Here is a 20,658-nt window from a genome sequence, read left to right as displayed (position 1 = left end):
AGTTTTTGCATTTGTTTGATAAATAAAGAATGTTTCTCTTCTTTACTGAAAAGAAACCTCACTGAAAAGAAACCTCATACAATAAGTATGATTAAGAAATCAACATTTTTCTCGCAATTAACACATCACAGTATCCGAGATACTGCAGGTCTTGCCTATCCTAAGTACTGTATAGGAAGTACTGTATAGGAAGGGGGTTCCAAAGAGGATGGCTCTAGACTGTTCTCAATGGTAGCAGATGACAGAACGAGGAGTAATGGTCTCAAGTTGCAGTGGGGGAGGTTTAGATTGGATATTAGGAAAAACTTTTTCACTAAGAGGGTGGTGAAACACTGGAATGCGTTACCTAGGGAGGTGGTAGAATCTCCTTCCTTAGAGGTTTTTAAGGTCAGGCTTGACAAAGCCCTGGCTGGGATGATTTAACTGGGAATTGGGCCTGCTTCGAGCAGGGGGTTGGACTAGATGACCTTCTGAGGTCCCTTCCAACCCTGATATTCTATGATTCTATGATAAGACACTGCGGCATCTATTTATCTGGCTCTTTTCACATGAGCACCCTGTTCTTTCAGATACCACATTGGGTGGGGCAAAGGGAAACAAATGATTATTTCAGTTTTGTTGACGTGTGCTACAAGAATTAGAATAAAACTCTTGATTACTGAAAACGTGACTTAAAATAAGGCAAAAATATGTTAACTAGAAAAATTGGACTTCTCAAATTGTAATGTTAATATTAGACGATATGAACTAAATGTTAATTTAGTTTGTATTTGTGAATGTTTTATCTAACCAGTAGGATTATACTTTCCCCAGATAGAATAGGAAGCTTCTGATAACGTTAGGGAATTAATTCCTACGGGTTTTGCCTCCACTCACTACCTTGGGAAAATCACAACACTATTTTATCTGGAATGTTGTGGGAGAAATCATAAAAAGTAAACTATAGTAAGTCTGTGTACCATGCCTTTTTAGTCATACATTGTAGTAAAATACATACCAGTCAAAATGTGAAGGTGAGATCCTTGTGTGATAAGATGTGATCAGATAATGAATTGTGGTTAATTCAAGTGCCTTCCATATGATATGTTCTTATCTGTTTTATTTTAGCCTTTAAATCTGCCCGACAACAGCCCTCTCGGAATTCATCTGCTAAGAATTACTCAGAGGTGAGAAGGTATTTTGCATATGTGTACAGTTATACTACTACTGTGTTGTGTATAGCACTCTGAGGCTGTGTCTACGTTACAAACTTACGTCATCTCAGGTTACATCGGTATACAGCCACTGCAGTTAGTTCATCACTTGTGTGCATGCTTACTTGGCTCCTTGTGTCAGCAGTGCACATACCAACCAGGAGTTCTTGTATCGATGCAGAATGCAATGCACCATGGGTAGGTATCCCACTGTGCAACTTAGCAGTGCACTGTCTTCTAGGAAGTTTTGGCAATGCATGATGGAGCTGAAACAAGTCATGCAAGGGCAACTGGGAGCATGGGGTCAACTTCCTAGTTTGTAACGGTCTCCATCCGCTAATGTCATCTGTATCCCACAAACCCATGCAGCCTTTCTTGTTGTCTGCCATCTCCGACAGAAGCATGGAGCCTGCAAGATCTGTGCTGTTGTCATGAGCACTGCAAGTAGGATGCACGATCATACAGTATCTGCAGAGCTGCAAGGAATGAGACTATTTCTTGGAGGACAGATTGCTGTGGGACATAGTGAGAGCCAGTTCCATGTTGCTGGTGGCTTTCACGAAGCAGCTACAAATGGTGGAGTGCTGCTTCCAGGCAGAAGAAACAAGCACTGACTGGTGGGATTGCATCGTAATGCAGGCTTGGGATGATAAGCAGTGGCTGCAGAACTTTCAGATGTGCAAGGCCATATTCCTGGATCTGTGTGCTGAGCTCTCCTCAGGCCTCCAGCACAGGAACACCAAAATAAGAGCTGCACTGATAGTGGAGAAGCGAGTTGTGATCACACTGGAAACTTGCAATTCGCTACCAGTAAGTCAGGATTCAATTTGGAGTCAGGAAACCCACTGCTGGGGCCATATTCATGGAAGTGTGCAGGGCCATTAATCACCCCCTGCTATGCAGGACTGTGATTCTTGGCAATGTGCAATACATAGTGGATGGATTTTCAGCAATGGGGTTCCCGAACTATGCGGGGGCGAGAGATGGCACACAGGTCCCTATTTTGGCACGAGACCAACTTGCCACAGAGTACATCAACAGAAAGAGCTACTTTTCTATGGTTATGCAAGCTTCACCAACTGGGGGTGCTGGGGATGCTTCACCAACATCAGTGTGGGCTAGTCAGAGAAAGGTGCATGATGCTTGTATCTTTAAGAACACCGGACCGGAAACAGGGACTTTGTTTCCCAACTGAAAGATTATCATTGGCGATGTTGAAATGCCAATAGTGATCCTGAGCAACCCAGTTTACCCCTTGCTTCCCTGGCTCATGAAGCCGCACGCTGGCCACCTCAGCAGCACCAAGGAACGCTTCAACTACCATCTCAGCAGGTGCAGAATGACAGTTACGCGTGCATGTGCTGTTGGTCGTTTGAAGGGATGCTGGCATTATTTACTCACAAGATTGGACCTCAGAGAGAAAAATATCCCAATGGTCACAGCTGCCCACTGTTTCCTGAATAATAATGTGAATCGGTTTCCACTGGAGCGGATGTGGAGTGGCTATCTGCTGAATTTGAACAGCCAGATACAAGGGCTATTAAAAGAGCTCAACACAGAGCTATACGGCTCAAAGAGGCTTTGAAAGATCATTTTAACGGGTGAGCCAGAGTAGTGTGTGCTGTTTGTAGTGTGTGCTACCTGGCCCTTCTCTTTCGTGGTCTGAAAGGAATTGTATGGTGACTGCTGTACGTGTAGGGGTATAACATTGTCAGTACACCTGTTAATTTTGTTTGGGAATGATCTTATGAGTTGTGTGACATTGAGCAGTAATTGGTCACTTTCAAAACTGATGAGCACCAGTCAGCATATGTTGTGAACTAATAAAGATGAATTATGTTCCAAATAATAGAATTTTATTCTGTAACAAAATCAGTGACCCCCTCCCCTCCCACCAGGCAATTTTAAAAACAAACACATTAAAAACTTAATCAAATTTAATAAATTACGAGAACAGAACTTATGAGGGGAAAAGAATGTTCATGTCCATTTCAGCTGCACATACAATGACCTGTGAGAGCCATGATTAGTGTATTTGACGCTGTGACTGTCTTTACTCTCCCCCAGGGTGGAGGGTTAGGGGTAGTGGAGCAACCCCTGATGCCATGTTGAAGGGGAAGGGGTAGGCAGGTCCTGATTTTTGAGTTCTCAATGGGCTGCAGAGGGAGGTGAGCACAGGCTTGTTGAACCTGCAAGTCCACCAGAGTCTGCAGCATCTCTGCTTGCTGCCTGAGAAGCCCCGTTATGTCCTGGTGCCTCTCCCTCTCCTTTTCCTGCGCCCCTCTTTTCTCCTTTCTATCCTTCTCCGGGCTGTCCACAATGTTCACCCTTCAGACTCTCTGCTCTCAGTCCAGTGCAGCACTGGCTTGCAGGATCTCATTGAACATGTCATCCTGAGTCCTCTTTCTCCCCCACCCCACTCCCTTATCTGGCTCAGGTGTTCTGTGGGTATAGAGGGGGAAAACCTGAAAGCCGCAGTGGTAGCAGCTGCAGATAACACACACAGTTATCGTCAGTGTATTCACTACGGAAGGTGAAACATAAGATTCTGAACTCACTCCACTTGCACCTCTAAAATTTTAAGCACTACATTCTCACTTCCACTTGGGATTGCTTGTTCACAGCACCTGCCATGGTGAGCATGGCTTGCCAAGGGTTGGGGAAGTGCTGAGTTTCATGATTCTAGTAGTATAGGGCAATGTCACTGAATCCTGGCACTGTTTTCCATAGGCGGTAGTGGTTTTAGCTGATATCTCACTCCTGAGGGTAGCACAGGCAGAGAGAGCACAGCTGCTGCAGGCATCCTGAAGTCACCTGCCCCGTATGCTGCTAGCCTGTGTACTGCAATGGTGCCTGCAGAAATTATTGCTGAGTGGTGTGGGAAAGTGTCCTACCGTGGAGGAAGAATTAAGGCAGTGATCCCTAGAAATCTTTTGCAAGAGGACAGGAGAGTGCCTCCAGGAAAGTTTCATTGACGTTTCTCTGGAGGATTCACAGGACATCCCTGTGTACATAAACAAACTGCTTTGCCTTCCCCCCAAACTCTAAAGGGATAGCAGCACCCCCTCTGTTGGTCGTACCATGACCTCTTCTAGCACAAGAAAATTAAGGATAAGTCAAAAGATGTGTCCTGCTATTTTTGGGATGCATCCCTGTAATTTAAAATAGTTTAATTTAAATTTAAATTAAATATTAATTTAAAATAGTTTAATTTAAAATTAAACTGCACACTTACCCGACGTTGCTTCCCCTTCATCAGGCTTGCCCGTGCTTGACTCGCTGGACTGTGGTTGAGTCAAAAACAGGTCTTGGTTGGCTGCACAGCTGGATTCCCCCAGTTGCCTCTCCCCCATACTCTTCCTCCTCCTCTTATGACTCTGGCTTCTCAGATGTATCCACAGTGCTGGGAGGAGGGGGGATGCTTGGGTGTCTGCCAAGTGTGACGTGTAGCTTTTTGTAAAAGCAGTTGGTCTTTTGTTGGTCTCCCTGGCCTTCTGGTACGCTTGCCGGGGCTCCTTGACTTTCATGCGGTACTGCTGTTGGTCCCTGTCGGTTCTCTTCTGCATCCCCCAAGCAATCTGCTCGTAGATGTCAATGTTTCTGCAGCTGGTTCATAACTGTGCCTGCACAGCCTCTTCTCCCCACAGGCCCAGGAGATTTAATGTCTCCTGTCCACTTTAGGCTGGAGTGTAGCTGGTATGGTCAGCTGGGCAGCTGCACTCAACAATGGAGAGCTGCTAGGTGTGTTCACCAAGCCAGGCAGTCAGGAAAAGGAATTTCAAAAATGCATGAGGCTTCAAAGGGGAAGCAAGCTTCTGGCCTCCATAACCCCTGGGCATCAGAGTTCACAATGGTGACCAGAGTGGTCAATGTGGGGCATTGTGGGACAGCTGCTGCAGGACATTTGGTTGACATAAATAACCCAGTGTCTAAATTGATCTAAGTACATTGACCGTGACACTCTGCCACTTGGGGAGGTGGTATTAAGTTGGCGTAATGGAGCACTTGCATCGGTAGGAGCCAAACTTAAGCATAGACCCATACAAAGCTACGTCGACTTGTGTAGTGTAGATCAGCCCTGATTAACTCCCCTTTTCAAAATAAAGGCAAAATATACTAATTAAGGCCAAAATTTATTTCTTTACTACACCGTGTATAGCCAATGTGTGAGATCCATGGAAGGCCAGCAGGACAAATATTGTGACTGAACTGATTTGAGAACTTGAAAAGAAAATGGATCAATTTGCAAGTCAATAATTTGGACAACTTAATAACAGGTTTCAGAGTAGCAGCCGTGTTAGTCTGTATTCGCAAAAAGAAAAGGAGTACTTGTGGCACCTTAGAGACTAACAAATTTATTTGAGCATAAGCTTTCATGAGCTACAGCTCACTTCATCGGATGCATTCAGTGGAAAATACAGTGGGGAGATTTATAAACACAGGGAACATGAAACAATGGGTTTATCATACACACTGTAAGGAGAGTGATCACTTAAGATGAGCTAATACCAGCAGGAGAGCCGGGAGGGGGGAGAAAACCTTTTGTAGTGATAATCAAGGTGGACCATTTCCAGCAGTTGACAAGAACATCTGAGGAACAGTGGGGGATGGTGGGGGGGAATAAACATGGGGAAATAGTTTTACTTTGTGTAAAGACCCATCCACTCCCAGTCTCTATTCAAGCCTAAGTTAATTGTATCCAGTTTGCAAATTAATTCCAATTCAGCCATCTCTCATTGGAGTCTGCCATGTACGTTGGTCAAACTGGACAGTCTCTACGTAAAAGAATAAATGGACACAAATCAGATATCAAGAATTATAACATTCATAAACCAGTCGGAGAACACTTCAGTCTCTCTGGTCACTCGATTACAGACCTAAAAGTCGCAATATTACAACAAAAAGACTTCAAAAACAGACTCCAACAAGAGACTGCTGAATTGGAATTAATTTGCAAACTGGATACAATTAACTTAGGCTTGAATAGAGACTGGGAGTGGATGGGTCATTACACAAAGTAAAACTATTTCCCCATGTTTATTCCCCCTCCCCACCCCCCACTGTTCCTCAGATGTTCTTGTCAACTGCTGGAAATGGCCCACCTTGATTATCACGACAAAAGGTTTTCTCTCTCCCCTCCCCCCCCCCCCCCCCCCGGCTCTCCTGCTGGTATTAGCTCATCTTAAGTGATCACTCTCCTTACAGCGTGTATGGTAATGCCCATTGTTTCATGTTCTCTGTGTATATAAATCTCCCCACTGTATTTTCCACTGAATGCATCCGATGAAGTGAGCTGTAGCTCACAGAAGCTTATGCTCAAATAAATTTGTTAGTCTCTAAGATGCCACAAGTACTCCTTTTTTTTTAACTTAACAGTTATAAGCCTAGAGAGAGTCTCAGTCCCAGTCTGCCAGTCACTTTGCAAACTGTACAATCCAAGCCAGTAAAGCACTTAAGCACATGGTTAAGGTTAAGGATATGAGTAGTCCCTATGAAGTTTTTTTGTTTTATCCAGATTAAATTGTTTGACGTGTAGACACTCCAGAAAACACTAAACAAAGAGCGAAATAACTAGTGCACTGTAACTGTCACTACATGTTTCATCCCAAAAGAGTATGTAATGTACTACCTTCTGTAAAGTATTATTGTTTTTTCCAGGACATTATAGATGATGACTCTGATGTGGAAGAAGTTTCTTTTACTGCTGCTTCCAAAGTTACTCAAAGGTTGGTACAGTTATTTCAAAATGGCCAAAGAGCTGTTTGAGGATCTGGAGTGGTATGCATGAGTTGGGCCAAAGCACTATATGCCTCTGATTGTCAATAAAGATTTACATTAGCTGAAACTCACTTTTTAAAAGTCATAATTTAATATTTAATTAAAAATTTTCTCAACTGTTTTAAATAGAAAAATTAGCTTCTATGATGTAAGAGAATTTCATAGTGATTGAGAGAGGTTCAGCCCCCTTTTTTTTTCTTTTGAGACATTCAGCAACTAGTATTAGAAAATGTAGTTGAAGGACTTGAAAGTGCATGTTGCCATGATGGGAACAGACCATGTATATATTTTACCATTTTTTAAAGTATATTAATTACTAGCCAGATTTTCAGAAGTATTCAGTTCCCCCACTATATGCTCACATTTAGGCATCTGGCCAGACTTTTTAAAAAGGCCTTGGTACACAGCAGTTCCGGTTGTCTTCATTGAGAGTTGCTAAATACTTTTTAAAATCTGGTCACTTTCTTTAGGGATCCACCTGGGAGTGTATCTCTTCTGGAAATATAACCTCTATTGCTAACAACCAACAGACAATTGATTGCCACTTAACATCACTTCTGAATTCCTTCACTAAAACCTTATTTGTTATATGTTTTCAAAACTGATACATACACTTAACAGCAACCTGAGAACACCATGACCTGGATTAACAGGATAATAGGATCTACAAACAATATTTTTATTTAGGTGTGGTCTGGCCAAACAGAAAACTTAGAATGTCTGGTTCTGGTGCCATGCTCTGTGATGATCATTAAATATTTCCTGTTGTAACCCTTAAGGTTGTCAAGCACGTCTACATCCAGCAAAAGGAGCTCGCAAAGCCAAATAACTAGAGGGGTTGACTTTGAATCAGATGAGGTACAGTATGGTCTTCTCTTGTCCTAATTCTCACAACTTCATATTATCACTTTGCAAAATATTAAACTGATTAAAGGTATATTATCATCGTTTCAAAAAGGGAGGGGCACAAATGAGGGAACTAGTTAAACAGAAATTTAAAGGAAAAGTTACAAGGATAAAATGCTTGCAAACTGCATGGAAACTAGTTAAAGATACATAATAAAGGCTCAAACTAAATGTATGCCCCAAATAAAAATAAAAAAATCACCATGACTAAACAGCAGAGTAAAAAACATGGTTGGAAGCAAAAAGGCAGCCTTTAAAAATTCATAAAGGTCATATCCTGCAGAAATGGATCTGGGGGGTATAGTGGATCACAGTCTAAATATGAGTTAACAATCTAACACCATTGCAAAAAAAGCAAACATCATTCTGGGATGTAGCAGTAGGAGTGTGATAAGCAAAGCACATGAAGTACTTCTTCCACTCTACTCCACACTGATAAGGCCTCCACTTTGGTATTGTGTCCAGTTCTGGGTGCCACATTTCAGGAAGGATGTGGACAAATTGGAGAAAGTCCAGAGGAGAGCAACAAAAACGATTAAAGGTCTACAAAACATGACCTATAAGGGAAGATTGAAAAAATTGAGTTTGTTTAGTCTGGAGAAAAGACTGAGAGGGAACTTGTTAACTTTTCCAATACATAAAATGTTATTGTATGGAAGAGGGTGAAAAATTGTTCTCCATAACCTCTGAGAATAGGGCAAGAAGAAATGGGCTTAACCTGCAGTAAGAGAGGTTTAGGTTGGACATTAGGAAAACCTTCCTAACTGTCAAGGTAGTTAAGCACTGGAACAAAATGCCTAGAGAGGTTGTGGAATCTCCATTACTGGAGGTTTTTAAGAACAGGTTAGACAAACACCTGTCAGGAATTGTCTAGTTATTACTGAGTTGTGCCTTGAGTGCAGACGACTGGACTAGATGTCCTATTGAGGTCCCTTCCAGTCCTACGCTTATGATTCTATGAAATATGAAATTGCACAGCTACTAACTAGGGTATGTAATCTATCACTTAAAACAGCCTCTGTGTCAGAAGGCTGGAGAGTAGCTAATATAATGGTGACTTTAAAAAAAAAAAAAAGGCTTACTGGTTTATAATTGCCAAGATTGCCTTTGCAGCCTTACTTCAGAACCAGGCAAACTGGTTGAGACTATGGTAAAGAACAAAATTATTAGATTCATAAATAAACATGACATGGTGGCAAAGAATCAAGATGGCTTTTGTAAAGAGAAATCATGTCTCACCAATCTGTTAGAATTCTTTGAGGTTGTCAACAAGAATGTGGACAAGAGTGTTCCAATGCATATAGTGTATTTGGACTTTCAGAAAGCCTCTGACAAGGTGCTTCACCAAAGGCCCTTAAATAAAGTAAGCAATCATGGGATAAGATGGAGGCTCCTCTCCTAGATCAGTAACTGGTTAAAAGATAGGAAACAAAGAGTAGGAATAAATAGTCAGTCTTCACAATGGAGAGAGGTTAATAGTGCCCTCCCACGCCCTGCAAGGATCTGAACTGGGACCTGGACTCTTCAACATATTCATAAATGATCTGGAAAAGGTGGAGAGCAGTGAGGTCACAAAATTTACAAACAACGCAAAATTACTCAAGATAGTGAAGTCCAAAACTGACAGCGAAGAGTTACAAAGGGATCTCACTAAACTGAGTGGCTTGGCAACAAAATAGTGTGTTAAGTGCAGAGTGTACTGCACATTGGAAAAAATAATCCCAACTATATATACAAAATGATAGTATCTAAATGAGCTGTTACCACTCAAGAAATAAATCTTGGAGACCTTGTGGATAGTTGTCTGAAAACATCTGTGCAGCAGCAATCAAAAAAGCTTACAGAACATTAGGAACCATTAGGAAAGGGATAGTAATATGACAGAAAATATCATAATGCCACTATATAAATCCAGGTACAGCTGCCCTTTGAATACTATGTGCAATTCTGGTCACCCCATCTAAAAAAAAAAAGATGTTAGAACTGGAAAAAGTACAGAAAAGGGCAACAAAAATGATTAAAGGTGTGGAACAGCACTCATTTGAGAAGAGATTGAAAAGACTGGGACCGTTCAGCTTGGAAGAGAGATGACTAAATGGGGATATGAAAGAGGTTTATAAAATCATGACTGGTGTTAAGAAAGGGAATAAAGAAGTATTTACCCCTTCACATAACTCAAGAACCATGGGTCATCCGATGAAATTCATAGGACGCAGATTTAAAAGAAACAAAAGGAAGTACTTCTTCACACAACCTGTCTACCTGTTCTTTTTGCCATGGGATGTTGTGAAGGCCAAAAGTATAACTGTATTAAAGAAAAAATGGGATAAGTTCATGGAATATAGGTCCATCAGTGGCTATTAGCCAAGATGGTCGGGGACACTACCCCATACTCCAGGTTTACCTAAACCTCCAACTGTCAGAAGCCGAGGCTGAACAAAGGGATAAGTCACTTAAAATTGAGCTTTTCTTTTCATTCCCTCCAAAGCATGTAGCACTGGTCACTTTCAGGAGGCAGGATACTGGTCTGGATGAACTATTGGTCTGACCCAGTACGACTGTTCTGTTGTTCTAACGAATATTTATAAGGATTCCTTTACACTTGTTTCTAATAGCACTGTACTGCATTGTATATTAAAATCAATAAAACTAATAGTTGCAGTTCACTCAGTAAGGACAAGAAAACCAAGTTGTCACTTTCACTCTTCTTGTCCTTATGCACAAGAAAAAATGGGGGTATTTTTGGGTTCTCAGCCCCTCATAATAATGTTTGAACTACCACGACTCCCCTGTCTGCGTCCAATGTTGTAAGTACATGGCTGTTCCTTCCTATGTTGTGGTACTACAAGATGGGTTAACTCTTTTGTTTCGGTATGTCTAATGGGTTTATGCTGCTATGCATCACTGTAGTATATGAACACCTGATTCTGTTCTATTTTCCAGAGCTTTCTGACTGTAAGATGCTTAGTACAAAATAAATGTAAATAAGCTAATACGGTGTAATGGTGTTTAGCTAACAAAATGCAAATATAGTAAAACCGAATTCCAGATACCGTACTACTTGCTTTTCTAATTCTTAGTATTCTGTGGATCTAAAATATTTTTATCTTTTGTTAAAATTATTGTACATCTTTGTGTGCATTTCAAAATAAGGTGGCAGAAATTGTCCCTATTCAGGACAACATTTAAGCATGTTTTTTCCCTGAATCAAAACCAGCATAACTACAGCATGAATTAGATGTTTCCAACATACCCAAGCAATAGAAACTTTACTTTTGCATTTAAAAACTTTTTGGAAATGAATGGGACAGAGCTCCCTATCTCCACTGCTGTTACAAATTATGAAAAATGTATAAGAAAGGGTAAAAATTAATTTTTACCATGTGTGTTTAAAAATTGAAAGCTGAACTTCATATTACTAAGGAGGCAGTGTTTTTACAGGACCAGTCCTTACCTGCTAAGATCAGTCCTGAAATCCAATAATAATAATACCTAGATCATATATAGAACTTTTCCTCAACAGATGTTAGAGTGCTTCACACTTGATTCTCAATGTCCCATCAGGTTTTATTTATATTAAACTACCTTTATGGACATCTAACTTACAGAGATACATAGGATTTAACAAACCATATTGGACTGTTGGTTCATTGAGTCTGGTATCCTAATTGGCAATGGCCAGTATCTGACATCCAGAGAAAATCTTAACCAACCTTTCCGTCTCTTTTCTTCAGACCCTGTCCTCCCTCCAGCTCCTGGTACACAAACAGTTGTGCAGTGCTATATGATAAGGGGGGACAAATTCTTCCCTGAGCTCTGCAGATATACTGATTTCTCTTTCACAGAAATCAGGATTTAGTTTATGGATGCTGTGTGTGTGTGCACGCACGCCTGATTACAGCTCTCTTTATGATGTTGTATTTACAGTTTATATCAATAAATAATATCCTCCTTCATATTGAAAATAATAGAACAAGAACAAAGAAACTAACAGAAACAGGCAGTGGAAAATATGGAGTAAGATGGCGGGCCTTCTGATTTAGCCAACTCTTATGTTAATTCTGCCTTTTTAATTCAAAATGCCTTGATAGCTTTTTAAATGAACTTTTACATTGCAGGATGAATTTGACCCCTTCAAGAGTACTGCTGCTTCAAGAAGAAAGCAGAGATGATTCTGGATTCATTATATAAAATCACACTGCAGAAATGCCCAGGTCTTGTGATGGAATCAGAAAACAATATGCAAGGTTTTAGATAGTGTTTTACTCTAAACTATTTTTTGCCTTAATGTTTCAATTCTTTTGTGAAAGATTAACTCTCAGCGGCACTGTGTATGCAACATAACTTGACGTATATGTTGGGTTACCAGTGCCTACTAGTAAAAACTTTGAGAAATATTCCATAGGAAAAATTCTTCCTTCTGTAAAACTTCTAAAAGGTTGTGTTCATCTCTGGGCTGTATATAAAAGAATTCTTCCTTCTATAAAATTTCTCTCTGTGTTTTACATTTTATAGAGGAATAAATTAAAGCAATATGCATGGATGGATACAGTTAATGTATTTTTCAGGCCTAATGAACATTACATTTATCTGCAGTTTGGTATGGTTAGCAGAAAAATTCAAGGACCCAAAGATGCAACTTTCAATATTAAAACTATTAATGCCTGGAAAGGGTCTCCTGTTACTGTCTTATAAAGTGTCAGAAATACAGAAGCGACATTCTGCTCTGCAATTCTAGAAAATGGCTTGTATATTTCTAACACTCAAGTGAGACTTGTAGGACAGAACCTTGCAGCTGTGCAAGTAAAACTCTCAGAAGTTGGCATGAGTCTTACCTGCATAAAAAATATGGAATTGGGCTAGTAATGGATGGGACACTGCCTCTGTATATTTGTGCAAATGACACATTTCATGTATTTTTTTTTATTTTCAGTATTCCCACTGAAACAGCACTAATTCAATAATTCATTCAGTAATGCTTGAATGATTTGTTTTCAAAGTGAGCACAGAAAAACATGATCAAAATAGGAATTACAGCAGTTGCTATTTTAAAAAGTCAAGATTTCCCCACACTTGCTGCGTGGTGCTAACTGAGAACCACAGCTATACCCTTCAGTAGTTTCATCCTGAGAGCTAGGACAGTTCGGGGCTTAACTGCAAGACCTCTCAGTGGGCTGTGTGGCCCATTTGGTCTCCCTGACTGACTGCCTCTGGGATGTTGAAGAAGCACTACACTACATACAACAGTTGGGTGGGAAAGTGCAGAAGCTTGAACTATTCCTGGAGCGAGATGGAGTTTGGCAGCTGTATGGCCATGGTTCTGGCCTATCATGGCCACCCCTGGGTCTGCATTCACTTCTGCCGTTGTGAACCCAAATGAGCCATAGAGGCCCTGAGAACTCTGTGGAAGTTGTCAGATCCGGGACTTGTCCCTCAAGGTATTAAATAATTGGTGGTAATTTTTAAAGCAATCTGTTCCCTTATGGTATCAGAACATGCTTGTTCTGGCAATATTTGCAATGGCCTGACTCTTCTCCTGCCTCTTCGCCAATGGCTATTATTGCTATGCATAGACTAGCTGCTCTAAGCTTCTCTCTAAAGGGGGGACTATTTATGTTTTGTGCCAGAAGCCAAAAATATGTCAGATTACCATCGATCTCACTAGTAAGAAAAGTTACCTTATGTTGTTCCTATGATAGAAACCCCATATAATGTTACGTGAACAATGGATGTAAGTTGTATCGACCTGTGTATTTTGCATTGAATCTGAAGGATTTAAATGTAAAATCATAACTTTTTTTATATGTTGCTAGCTAAATAAAATTTTGTACTGAAAATAGATTAACAGGCTCCTAATTATTTTAAAAAAAAAATCTTCATCATACTATGTGTTTGAGGGGAACTTTTTAAATGTTCCAGTCACACAGGTTGTCAAGAAGCCAATTCTGCATTTTCTTTTTAGATATTTTGTCCATTTTCCGTGTGAAATCAAATGCTTCCCATGTCTTTTCCTATTATCCCTTTTACATGGTCTCCTATTCAGTGCTCAGATTTATAGTATAGTTGTGTGCACTATTTCTAGATTAGTTGCCACAGTTCTCAAATATCACTATAAAACTCAAAAGTATTACATTTGTTACACCATAGAGAGGTGTAAAAACCTCCTTATATAAACAGAACTAGCTTTATATTTAAACATCACTTCTAGAACTATTAATGTTGAGGATGATACAGTGTGCTCTGGCCTTGTAATAATAGAATCATAGAATTGGATAGGACCTTGAGAGGTCATCTAGTCCAGTCCCCTACACTCGAGGTGGGACTAAGTATTATCTAGACCATCCCTGACAGGTGTTTGTCCAACCTGCTCTTAGAAATCCCCAATGATGGAGATTCTACAACCTCCCTAGGCAATTTATTTCAGTGTTTAACCACTCTGACAGGAAGTTTTTCCTAATGTCCAACCTAAACAATAGCTTCTTGTCCTATCCTCAGAGGTTAAGAAGAACAGTTGTTCTCCCGCCTCCTTGTAACAACCTTTTATGTACTTGAAAACTGTTATCATGTTCCCTCTCAGTCTTCTCTTCTCCAGACTAAACAAACCCAATTTTTTCAATCTTCCCTCATACGTCATGTTTTCTAGACCTTTAATCATTTTTGTAGCTCTTCACTGGACTTTCTCCAATTTTTCCACATCTTTCCTGAAATGTGGTGCCCAGAACTGGACATAATACTCCAGTTGAGGCCTAATCAGCGTGGAGTAGAGCGGAAGAATTACTTCTCGTGTCTTGCTTACAACATTCCTGCTAATATATCCCAGAAAGATGTTTGCATTTTTTGCAACAGCGTTACACCGTTGACTCATATTTAGTTTGTGATCCATTATGACCCCCACATCCCTTGTTTGCAGCCCCTGCCATGTGTTGATTGTGTCTTCTTCCTCCATTCCTGCTGCCTTGCAGAATGTGAGGCTATGTTAACAACAAAGTGTTAACCCTTGAGGGCTCAGACTTTTATTTAGCTTGTGATCCACTATGACCCCCAGATTCCTTTCGGCAGTCATTTTCCATTTTGTATGTGTGCAGCTGATTCTTCCTTCCTAAGTGGAGTACTATGTATTTGTCCTTATTGAATTTCATCCTATTTATTTCAGACCATTTCTCCAGTTTGTCCAGATCATTTTGAATTTTAATCCTATTCTCCGAAGCACTTTGAACCCCTCTTAGTCTGGTATTGTCCACAGACTTTATAAGTGTACACTCTATGTCATTAACTAAATTATTGATGAAGATATTGAACAGAACCGAAACCCAGAACTGATCCTTGCGGGACCCCACTTGATATGCCTTTCCAGCTTGACTGTGAACTCCTGACAACTGCTCTCTGGGAATGGTTTTCCAACCAGTTATGCACCCACCTTATAGTAGCTCCTCTGTTGTATTTCCCTCATCCACCTCTTCTTCCTGGTTAGATGGTCTGTTTTTTACCCCTTTTATCATTGCCCAGAGACTTTCAACAAGTCTGTCTCCTATTTACAACTCAACCTCAGTCTAAGTCTATACATTTTTAATATATAAGGCAACATGTCCTCCCTTTTCCCCCGCCTGTCCTTCCTGAGCAAGTTGTACCCTTCTATATCAATATTCCAGTCATGCGTATTATCCCACTAACTCTCTGGAATGCTGTGTCATAGTTGCATTTATTAACTAGCATTTCAAGTTCTTCCTGCTTATTCCCCATACTTTTCGCATTCGTATACAGACATCTAAGATACAGATTTGATTTCCCCTCTATGTTCTCTCTTGTCTCTCCCTTATCCCTACAATAATGGCCCATACTCCCCCCAAATTCTGACCCTTCTCCCAGGTCTCCATGTTTTTGACTTACCTGTGGGCTTTTGTCACCTGTCCCAGTAAATCCCTCCTTACTAGGTTAACCAGTCTATATCCAAAATGCTCTTTCCCTTCCTTGATAGGGGGACCCCATCTCTGCATAGCAGTTCTTCCTGGAACAGCACCCCACGATCAAGGCAGCCGAAGCCCTCCTGGCTCAATAAATAGTTTAATCTGACTGATTAAATAGTTCAAGATCTTTAAAAGTTGGGCATCATGCTCTGCCAGGATCTTTCCAGATACAATCAAGGAAAACAAACACTTCAGTGAAGTTCATGTCTTTTACAACTGGCTTCATTAAGACGGTAGCTGTATCCAGGGATACTGTGGGTCATACTTCCGAATGGGTAGAAACTGTAAAGCTCTTCTCCTTTTTAATTAAACTGGAGGGGGTGTGCAGGTGAGATGAAACAGGGATTGTGAGCTGTGAAACGTGGTGGGGTATGAGAAGCCAGCATGCATGTGCAGGGGAATGTGGAGATGGGAAGCATGCGGGGATGGCAGATGTGCAGATGAATGGGAAGGCAGGAAGGAAACTGAGCTACTTCCCCCTAAAATTGCCTATTTAACAACACTTACGGCATTTGTTAGAACACATCCCTGAGCCTGCAACATTAGTCCTTTTAGTATATATTAAAATAAAGGTGTGTACTAATTGTAGAAGGCAGCTCTTCTCTTTCCTGAGCCACCATAACTGTCACCTTACGATCTCAGAATTCCCCAAACATCCTGCAATCACAGCAAATTGTCATGGATGTCCAAGTATGACTCCTTACCCAACGGTCTGCTTAGGCCACAGGACGGATGCCACTATCCTCCCTGACTATCACAGTAAAGGAAGCCATCATATTGTCCAGTAGCGCATTGAGCCACATGGAAGAGCACTTGCCAATATTCTGCCTATTGATCTCCCGAGCCACCTTATATTAGACCTTAAGACTCTTGATGTTTTCCTGACTCTGCCAGATCAAGGGGCATCTGGCTTGTTCGGGGTTAAAATAGAAAACTGAGTCACAACTCCACCCAATTTAGGCTTAATCAATTTTTGCCTTTATTATACAATTTCAGACAGAATTATTGTCACTTATATCTGAACATGCATTTGTGCCAGATAACAGCAGACAAGATGGAATTGATAGGGGCCCAAGTTACCACATTCCAAGGAACTGGGAAGTCCTTCCATGATGTTCATTGTCTCCTCTGATTTCTAGGTCTGGTCCTTCACTCCCATCCTTCAGTTTCCCAAAGTAATGCATACTGGAAAACATAATTCCAGCTATACATATAAAATGATGGGGTCTAAATTAGCTGTTACCAGTGAAGAAAGAGATCTTGGAATCATTGTGGATAGTTGTCTGAAAACATCCACTCAGTGTGCAGTGGCAGTCAAAAAAGCGAACAGAATGTTGGGAATCGTTAAGAAAGGGATAGATAATAAGACAGATAATATCATATTATCTGTATAAATCCATGGTATGCCCACATCTTGAATACTCTGTGCAGATGTGGCTGACCCATATCAAAAAAGATATATTGGAATTGGAAAAGGTTCAGAAAAAGGCAACAAAAATGATTAGGGGTATGGAATGGCTGCCATATGAGGAGAGATGAATAGGACTGGGACTTTTCAGCTTGGAAAAGAGTCAACTAAGAGGGAATATGATAGAGGTCTAGAAAATCATGACTGGTGTGAAGAAAGTAAATAAGGAAGTGTTACTTACTCCTCCCATAATGCAAGAACTAGGGGTCACCAAATGAAATTAATAGGCAGCAGATTTAAAACAAACAAAAGGAAGTATTTTTTCACACAGTGCACACTCAACCAGAGGATGTTATGAAGGCCAAGACTATAACAGGATTCAAAAAAGAACTAGGTAAGTTCATGGAGGATAGGTCCATCAATGGCTATTAGGATGGAAAGGGATGGTGTCCCTAGCCTTTGGCCTGGTCTACACTACAAGTGTATGTCGGATTTAGCAGCATTAAATCCGAATTAACCCTGCATCCGTCCACACAACGAAGCCATTTTTTCGACATAAAGGGCTCTTAAAACCGATTTCTGTACTCCTCCCCAACGAGGGGATTAGAGCTGAAATCGACATCGCCATTTCAAATTAGGATTAGTGTGGATGCAATTCAAAGGTATTGGCCTATGGGAGCTATCCCACAGTATACCATTGTGACGGCTCTGGACAGCACTCTGAACTCAGATGCACTGGCCAGGGGTACAGGAAAAGCCCCGGGAACTTTTGAATCTCATTTCCTGTTTGGGCAGGTGAGCTCATCAGCACAGGTGACCATGCAGTCCCAGAATCGAAAAAGAGCTCCAGCATGGACTGAACGGGAGGTACTGGATCTGATCGCTGTATGGGGAGAGGAATCCGTGCTATCAGAACTACGTTCCAAAAGACGAAATGCCAAAACATTTCAAAAAATCTCCGAGGCCATGAGAGACAGAGGCTACATCCAGGATGCATCACAGTGCCAAGTGAAACTTGAAGAGCTCAGACAAGCGTACCAGAAAACCAAAGAATCAAACAGACACTCCGGGACAGAGCCCCAGACATGCCGCTTCTACTCTAAGCTGCATGCAATTCTAGGGGGGGCCGCCACCATTACCCCACCCCTGTCCGTGGACTCCGAGTATGGAATACTCTCCACCATAGCTGAGGATTTTGCAGATGGGGAAGATGAGGAGAACGACAAGCTTGGGGAGAGCACACAACACACCGTTCTCCCTGACAGCCAGGATCTTTTTATCACCCTGACTGAAATACCCTCCCAACCCAATGAAGCTGGAGAAGAGACCTCTGGTGAGTGTACCTTTTAAAATATAATACATGTTATAAAAGCAAGCGTTTTTTAATGATTAAGTAGCCCTGAGGCCTTGGGATGCATTCGTGGCCAGTACTGCTGCTGGAAAAATCTGTTAACGTGTCTGGGGATGGAGCGGAAATCTTCCAGGGACATCTCAATGAAGTACTCCTTCAGCAGCCTTATTCCGTCCTCCATGGTAGGACACTTTTACCATGCCATGCTAGTAGCAAGTAATCTGGTATCGTTGCATGACCAAGCCTGGAAGCGGTATGCTCCCGGTGTTTGCTGGCATTCAAGCAACATCCGTTCTTTATCTCTCTGTGTTATCCTCAGGAGAGTGATATCATTCATGGTAACCTGGTTGAAATAGGGGAATTTGATTAAGGGGACATTCAGAGGTGCCCGTTCCTACTGCGCTGTTTGCCTGTGGCTGAAAAGAAATCCTCTCCACAGTTAGCCACGCGGTGGGAGGGGGGGCCATTGGCGCTGAGCTATTTGCGTTTGGCTAGCAGGGATCTTCCCTGATACCAGCCACGTGGTGGGGGGAGGGGAAAAGCGATCATCCCAGAGAATTGGATGGGTGGAGGGGGTTAGTTTGGTTTCCGCTGCTGCAGGTTAACAGGAAAACTGCAGCAGTAAATGGCCAGCTCAGCGGGCTTTGTTTGTTATGGGAAAGGAGGAGGCTGCTGTTATGAAGGTTGTAGAAGCTGAAAGACTATGGCTTACCATGGCTGCCTGCAAGCTGAATTCTGTTGCCTGGCCCTGCGTGTGTGATCTCTAATACCAAAGCCGCAGGCACTCAATATAAGATGCAAAATGCGACCTTGTACCAAAATCTCATGTGCTATGTAATGTGAATAGTGTTTTTCACCGTGAAAGAGTATAGCCATTGTTCTGTAAAATGTATCTTTTTAAATACTTCACTCCCTTTTTTTCCTCCAGCAGCTGCAAATGTTTCAAGCCTTTCTCCTCCATCCCAGAGGCTATCTCAGATAAGGCGGCGAAAAAAATGCACACGCGATGACATGTTCTCTGAGCTCATGCAGTCATCTGGCACTGACAGAGCTGTGTGGAGGGACACAATACCAGAGTACAGGACGGTGGCTGATGAATGTGAGGGAGAGGAGGCAGCAGGAAGATCAGAGGAGGCATGAGGAAATGCTGGGAATACTGCAGGATCAAACGGACATGCTCTGGCGTCTGGTGGAGGTTCATAAACAGCAGCAGGATCACAGACTGCTGCTGCAGCCCCTGCTTAACCACCCTCCCTCCTCCCCAAGTTCCATAGCCTCCCCACTCAGACGCCCAAGAACACGGGGTGGGAGGCTCTGGGCACCCAACCACTCCACCCCAGTGGACAGCCCAAGCAACAGAAGGCTGGCATTCAACAAGTTTTAAAGTGGCCTTTTTCTTCCCTCCTACCCTCCTCCCACACCCCACCCGGGCTACCTTGTGAGTTATCTCCATATTTTTATAATCAATTAATAAAGAATACATGTTTTTTAAATGATAGTGACTTTATTTCCTTTGCAAGCAAGCTGTGATCGAAGGCGGGAGGGCGAGTGGTTTACAGAGAATTAGAGTCAACCAAGGGGGCGGGTTTTCATCAAGAAGAAACAAACAGAAGTGTCACACAGTACCCTGGCCAGCCATGAAACTGGTTTTCAAAGCTTCTCTGATGCGCAGCGCTTCCGGCTGTGCTCTTCTAACCGCCCTGGTGTCTGGCTGTGCGTATTCAGCAGCCAGGCGATTTGCATCAACCTCCCACCCCGCCATAAACGTCTTCCCCCTTACTGTCACAAAGATTGTGGCGCACACAACAAGCAGCAATAACAATGGGAATATTGGTTTCGCTGAGGTCTGAGCGAGTCAGTAAACTGCGCCAGCGACCCTTTAAACGTCCAAATGCACACTCTACCACCATTCTGCACTTGCTCAGCCTATAGTTGAACAGCTCCTGACTACTGTCCAGGGTGCCTGTGTGCGGCTTTTATGAGCCAGGGCATTAAGGGGTAGGCTGGGTCCCCGAGGATAACTATTGGCATTTCAACATCCCCAACAGTTATTTTATG

At 41.9% G+C, this 20,658-nt stretch overlaps 2 protein-coding genes across 3 annotated transcripts in view; both read left to right on the top strand.

Annotated features, from left to right (window-relative positions):
- MRE11 (MRE11 double strand break repair nuclease) overlaps positions 1-13,722 on the top strand; it is a 50,035-nt gene extending 36,313 nt beyond the window's left edge. The window contains exons 16-19 of the mRNA XM_073337399.1: positions 1,108-1,166; positions 6,852-6,919; positions 7,751-7,829; positions 11,996-13,722. Coding sequence (XP_073193500.1) covers positions 1,108-1,166; positions 6,852-6,919; positions 7,751-7,829; positions 11,996-12,049 — 260 coding nt within the window. The 3' untranslated portion in view covers positions 12,050-13,722. The remainder of the gene's footprint in view (positions 1-1,107; positions 1,167-6,851; positions 6,920-7,750; positions 7,830-11,995) is intronic.
- Positions 13,723-15,876: 2,154 nt separating this feature from the next.
- LOC140900884 (zinc finger and SCAN domain-containing protein 29-like) lies at positions 15,877-20,046 on the top strand. 2 transcript variants are annotated; one of them, XM_073318944.2, is made up of 2 exons: positions 15,877-18,582; positions 19,532-20,046. In XM_073318944.2, exons 1-2 carry the CDS (start codon positions 17,922-17,924, stop codon positions 19,738-19,740), a joined length of 870 nt encoding a protein of 289 aa, XP_073175045.1. In that variant the 5' UTR covers positions 15,877-17,921; the 3' UTR covers positions 19,741-20,046. The 2 variants fall into 2 exon arrangements, with proteins under 2 accessions (XP_073175045.1, XP_073174955.1); XM_073318854.2 differs by having other exon boundaries at positions 19,529-20,046.
- The last annotated feature ends 612 nt before the right edge of the window (positions 20,047-20,658 follow it).

Source organism: Lepidochelys kempii, chromosome 1, assembly GCF_965140285.1.
Source record: "Lepidochelys kempii isolate rLepKem1 chromosome 1, rLepKem1.hap1, whole genome shotgun sequence".
Lineage (NCBI taxonomy): Eukaryota > Metazoa > Chordata > Testudines > Cheloniidae > Lepidochelys > Lepidochelys kempii.
The sequence above is the reverse complement of the archived record's forward strand: the minus strand, read 5'-3'. Positions and strand labels throughout refer to the sequence as shown.

Coding starts and splice junctions, on each gene's coding strand:
- LOC140900884 (XM_073318854.2), top strand. CDS start 17,922: ATGGGAGCTATCCCACAGTATACCATTGTGACGGCTCTGGACAGCACT. Junction 18,583..19,528: donor AGCTGGAGAAGAGACCTCTG/GTGAGTGTACCT, acceptor TTTTTCCTCCAG/CAGCTGCAAATGTTTCAAGC.